Source organism: Heliangelus exortis, chromosome 11, assembly GCF_036169615.1.
Source record: "Heliangelus exortis chromosome 11, bHelExo1.hap1, whole genome shotgun sequence".
Lineage (NCBI taxonomy): Eukaryota > Metazoa > Chordata > Aves > Apodiformes > Trochilidae > Heliangelus > Heliangelus exortis.
The window spans coordinates 1,581,720-1,587,719 of NC_092432.1; the positions used below are offsets into that span (position 1 = coordinate 1,581,720).

At 37.9% G+C, this 6,000-nt stretch overlaps 1 protein-coding gene across 2 annotated transcripts in view; it reads right to left on the reverse strand.

Moving 5' to 3' along the window:
* The window catches only part of IQCH (IQ motif containing H), a 67,667-nt gene that overhangs the window by 38,484 nt on the left and 23,183 nt on the right, over nt 1–6,000 (reverse strand). For both annotated transcript variants that reach the window (XM_071754123.1, XM_071754122.1), the window contains 2 exons: nt 3,697–3,780; nt 353–528 (listed from right to left, as the gene is read on the reverse strand). In XM_071754123.1, the coding sequence (XP_071610224.1) occupies nt 353–528; nt 3,697–3,780 (260 nt within the window). The remainder of the gene's footprint in view (nt 1–352; nt 529–3,696; nt 3,781–6,000) is intronic.

Here is a 6,000-nt window from a genome sequence, read left to right on the forward strand (position 1 = left end):
AGAAACACAGGAATGATTGAGTGCTGGGTTACCCAGAGATAAAGTGTGAGTAGTAAGGATGGTTTATTGCTACCATTTGCTTCCAGATATAAATCTATCAAGTTCCCAGTCCCAAGCATACAGTAAGAAGAGACAGTGGCCTGCAAACAGCCAATACAGGACTAGCTCAACCAAGTCTATGAAGCTAAACCAGGATATTTATTTTCAATGCTCTAACTAGTAGTCTAATCAGTAAAGCCCTTAAACTTGCAATAATATTTCACTGGTGTGTACCAGAGCGTTGCAAGTTATAAAATTTCCAATTTAATTTTACTGCATCCCTCAAGCCGTAGTAATTAGAAGACAAACTCACAGGGAAGCTGTTTATAGCTTCAGGGGTGAGAATTTTGAACCTGTCCTGCAGGTCACCCATGTCCTCAGGGTTCCCAGATCTAACAGCTGCCTGCAGACCCAGGAGTTTATTGTAATACTGCAGTAACTCCTCACTCAGATGAAGGGGGCAGATGTAGATGACGTCCACGTTGGCATCTAAAACAAAGGGGCACAGTGTTCATTACTGGAAGAAAGGTAAAAGTCCATTCAGAAGAGCAAGCTGATAATTCCTCATCATTTACTAATAGCTTCCTGAAAAGAGCACTGAAAATGAAAATAAAAACGAGGTCCGTAATTCCCAAATCTTAGCAGTTTAAATGTTGGGTTTTGGGTTTTTTTTTTTTTTTCTCTGTGCTTCAGCATTTCTCTACAGACAGGTCAGCAACCCAAAGAAATAGCTAGTTTTCAGAATTCAATCTGAAGAACATATTGGGGGCAGAATTTTGAGAGTGTTGCAGGGGGATTTATCCGTGCCACTCGCATTAACATCAGTGGGAATTGCACAGTGCTTTAAAAATGGAGCCCATTAGCTTCAGGAAATTATAAAACTCAGCTATTACATTTAGAAAGCTGATGAAGTTGCAATTTTCACTGGCTGCCTGGATTTTGCATGGCCTGTTCCTATTCTTGTCCTGTCCATGGAAAAGCTGGCAGTAGGCTAGCATTAATAACCCCTGCAGATGAGCTCCGTAAGTGTGTGAAAATTTCCTTTTCTGCATGGAAAAAACTTGGGCTGAAAGACACTGCACAAGCAAACACTCAGCAGTCAGGATATCAAAGTCTCTTAACATGTGCCTTTTGGAAAATTTTAACTACTCTGCTATTCTAAAATATTAATAGCTGAGCTAATGAATTAACGAGGCTCGCAATATCAGTCAAACGCTGCCAAAAAGCACTCCAAGGTTTTGATCCAACTCCTGCTGAAACCAGTAGGAAGTCTTTTGTTGTCTTCACTGGGCACAGCAACAAGAGCCTGGGAAGTACAACTGTTACTTCATGTGAATGAATCAGAAGCAAAGCCAGGATGGGACTGAGGAAAGCCTGAGCTATGGGTTATCAGGGAATAAAACATCCCGTTCAGTCACTTGGTTGTGCTGTACATGCAGAATATTTCCTTTTCTGCATGGAAAACAACCTGGGCTGAAAGACACTGCACGAGCAGACACTCAGCAGTCAGGATATCAAAGTCTCTTACCATGTGCCATTTTGGAAAATTTTAACTACTCTGCTATTCTAAAATATTAATAGCTGAGTTAATGAATTAACGAGGCTCGCAATATCAGTAAAACGCTGCCAAAAAGCACTCCAAGGTTTTGATCCAACTCCTGCTGAAATCAGTAGGAAGTCTTTTGTTGTCTTCACTGGGCACAGCAACAAGAGCCTGGGAAGTACAACTGTTACTACCTGAGAATGAATCAGAAGCAAAGCCAGGATGGGACTGAGGAAAGCCTGAGCTACGGGTTATCAGGGAATAAAATATCCCGTTCAGTCACTTGTGCTGTACATGCAGAAAATTTCCTTTTCTGCATGGAAAAAAACTTGGGCTGAAAGACACTGCATGAGCAGACACTCAGCAGTCAGGATATCAAAGTCTCTTAACGTGCCATTTTGGAAAATTTTAACTACTCTGCTATTCTAAAATATTAATAGCTGAGCTAATGAATTAACGAGGCTCGCAATATCAGTCAAACGCTGCCAAAAAGCACTCCAAGGTTTTGATCCAACTCCTGCTGAGACCAGTAGGAAGTCTTTTGTTGTCTTCACTGGGCACAGCAACGAGAGCCTGGGAAGTAGAACTGTTACTACCTGAGAATGAATCAGAAGCAAAGCCAGGATGGGACTGAGGAAAGCCTGAGCTACGGGTTATCAGGGAATAAAACATCCCGTTCAGTCGTGTTGTTCAGGCAAACAGCCCATGCTGAAATCACAAGGCCAGGATCTCAGCTGAAACAGTCAAGTAGTACAGCCAAGCCTCAACAACACCTTTATATTATACAATTTATTACCATATTTGAAAATAATTAAAAGAGCAGTTCAATAGGACACCGATTGCTTTCGGGCATTTACTCAGACTTCCAAAACGAGCCTGAAAATTCACCTATTTGGGTAAAAAAAGAGTGGGTGCCAGTGTTGGCTGCAGTGCTGAAGGGACTGCACTGTCAAAAATTGACAAGCTCAAGTGAATTTGTTGAATAAAATGCTGCAAGACATTTTACTACTCCTAGCACTGAGCTATAAAGAGATACACAAGTCTCCTTTGGAGTGGGGCTCCAGAGACAAATTAACTCAGAGGAGGTCACAGCAAGCAAGGAAATCCTCTGGTATTCTAAAGAAAAAGAAAACCAACACCATAAATATCAAAGGTTTTCTGCCAGGCACAGGTAAAGCAGCTGATCTGGTTAATAATTTAGTCAGTATTTAACTCGTTTGCATTCTTACTCCTGGTCTGGTTTATATTCCACAGTAGAACCAATTTTCCTGTTCTCACAATTTGAAGTAATAATAATAATGTCCACTTCATGTGTTGACTTTGTCCCTTTAAGTTCCCAACTATCATTTTAGAGACCAAAAAAAAAAAAAAAAAAAAAAAAAAAGTTAAAAATTGGAAAAAATATAACTGCACTCTGGAAAAACAATATTAGTGCCTAGATAATATATAAAGGCAATTACATTATTATTTTAGGCAACTGTGAATTTCTGGGTCTACTCTATTTTTTGTTACAAACTTACTAAATGGCATTTATAAAATAATCATGATACTGAAATATACATGAATCATGTAAACTATGTCATTCCAGGGAGCCAATGAAGTTGGTCACTGGCAAATAATATTCTTCACTGCTTTGCTTAAAAGAGGGTGGTCATTCTAGGAAAAACTTTTCAATGTATGTCTTGCCTGATTTGATAATTTTTTAAAACAATGCTTTAAATAAGGGCTGGCTCTTCCCTAGCACATCTTTGTCTCTGTGTGAGCCTGAATGAACTCTAGCAGGATTAGCTACCTCATTTTGCAGAATACTAGACACTTCTGACTGTTTGTAGTGCTCAGCATGTCACAGGATGAGGCTGCTTTACCTTATCCTGGAGTCAGAAAGAATCAGCATGTTTTTCTGAGGCAGAACAGGGGGGAGGAGCAAATGCTGGAGCAGATAAAATTACACATTTTCTATACTTACTGTTAAAATAAAGTACTCATTGGTTATTTAAAATAAAGAAAGTACTCATTGGTTATTTAAAATAAAGTACTCACTGGTTATTCTCTATTACTCATAACTATGGGCAAATAATGATCCAAAAATGGGCAGCCAGCAGCTCAGAACATACCCCGTATGTCACACAGCCTTCCCATCTGCATATTCTGTTGGACAGCAAGATCAGGAATATGCTCACGGGTGCATTGGGAATATCCTGGAAAAGAAGTAAAGCCCCCCACAAATTGTACTCAGGAAACCCCAGGGTTTGAAAGAAATTTGCCAGAATTAAAAAAAAAAAAAGCTGCAAGAAAAGCATTAAAAAAAACCTAACCATGGTGTGGAACTACTTGCATCATCATTCTGAATTTACTTTTTCTAGTGAACTGATGTAGCATCATGTTTTTGTATAATGAGATTTAAAATACAGACCTCAATGTTACAGCTTTATAATTTAAACATGGAGACTGAGTATTTTGAGTCTTCTGTGCTGCTGGATTTTTCTCTTTTTTATTTTTTTTTAAACACCGAAAAAAAAATTATGCCCGTCATAGAGCAAGAATCCTGGTACATTCTGTCCTTCAGAGAGATAAAAGGCAACAAAAATTCTTCTTTAAGGAGATGTCTCAGTGGTACCTGATCTCTTTGTTGCAGAGGATGGATGAGTGGCAGCCTGTCTGAGCTCAGATTATCTGCTTGGAGGTCAGACTTCCCACTGACTGCACACTTGCTTTCAAAAAGATTGCAGTAAATGACATGACCACTGCAACCACAGCCTCTAATCCTATAATTTTAAAATTCAGCTGATTCTAAATGAATCAGGGTGTAAATAGCATCAAAAGATGGGAGGTTGTAGTTGCAGTAGCTGTGGCTGAATCAATAAAAGGAGTTAAGCCTCATTCTGTGCTTGGCATAAAATCTGACTGACCCACTAACAGGATCCTTACATTTCCCCACAGGACCAATCACCTGAAACTTATGAAATAATTGGTTTGACTAAAAACTGCTCAATATTTCCATGCTTACAGTTTGTAAGATAGTAGTAGTGGATCTAATAAGCAAATTACCAGCACAGTTTTTATAAATAAGCAGCATTCTTAGGTGCTGTGGCAATGACACTGGGCAGAGTGTAAAAGACAGAGAAATAGAAATCACCAGTTTTATTTTTAGTAATTTCTTGTCAAAATTATGTATTGTAGTTACTGTAAAAGGTACCAACTGGTGAGAGTTACAGAAGCAATAAAATAAGGGGTGCATGAATTAATGGTAAAGGGCCTGCTTCCCCTTTTCAACCATGACCTTTATCTGCCATTTTCTTAATAAATATTTCTTTTCTCCCAGTGTCTTCTCTCAACAAGGAACCCACAACCCTTTTCTAAGTTTCAGCCCCCCTGTGCTTCCCAGTGCTTGGGACAGGTTAATAAATAATACCTAACTTTTCTTACCTTGCTTGGCACACCTACTGTTCAGCTGAAACTGCTTTTAGAAAGGATTCATGTCCCACACAATAGGAAGCTTTGATAAATATACATGATAAATGACTGATTTTATTCATTGTAAATGTAACTATTTGGGTAGAAAGACTGATCAACCAGTGAAAAATAGCTGAATGTAAAAAGAAACAGCATTTGAATCCCAAATATTGCAGAAGTGTATTCATCCATTACAGTGTGGGAATATATATAATTTAAAAGTTCAAAATAATTTTTCCTTACACTAGCTGAAAAAAAATGCTAAACCATTTTTAAACAATATTATCTACTTTTTTTTTTTTTTTTTTTTAGCTATATCAGAAATCCAAAGTTTTAGTTTTGGTGAAATAAATGGAAACATTTGTTCTTCACAGCAGTATAATTTAAGCCCTCCACTATTTTCTTTCCTGGATAATTTCCAGAAACCTGACATGAGTCTCAAACTGTTGTGAAAATGAAGACTGCTGAGAAATTCACAGTTACGACTTTATCTCCAGTTATTGGAATTCCACTTGCATGGGAATAAAAATCAGACTCTGACTTGCCCTGAATGCTGAAGTCAAGGAATATGAGGAGAAAATTTCATCTGTATTTTTGATTTAGAAAACTGAAGACTTCTGTCCCTTGGGGTTTACCTGCCCTGTCCCAATTCTTGTTATTTATACACATAATTATAATTACACAGCCTCAGGCCTTAGGAAAAAAAAAAAATCTTTCTGAAATCAGCTGTCATGTGGCATATTTACTTCTCTGAGAGTCAAACAAATATTAATTGTTTAAACTCTCTAGCTTCCTAAAAGTCTCCTCAAACAGAATTCTTAATGTAACAGTCCATAATGCTAAACAAGACAAAATATTTCAGGGTATTTAGCTGTTCTTTTTCTAAACAAAGATTGCAAGACATGGCAGATGAAAAGCAGAATTGTAAAACACCTGAGAAATAAAAATACACAGTGGTAAAAGCT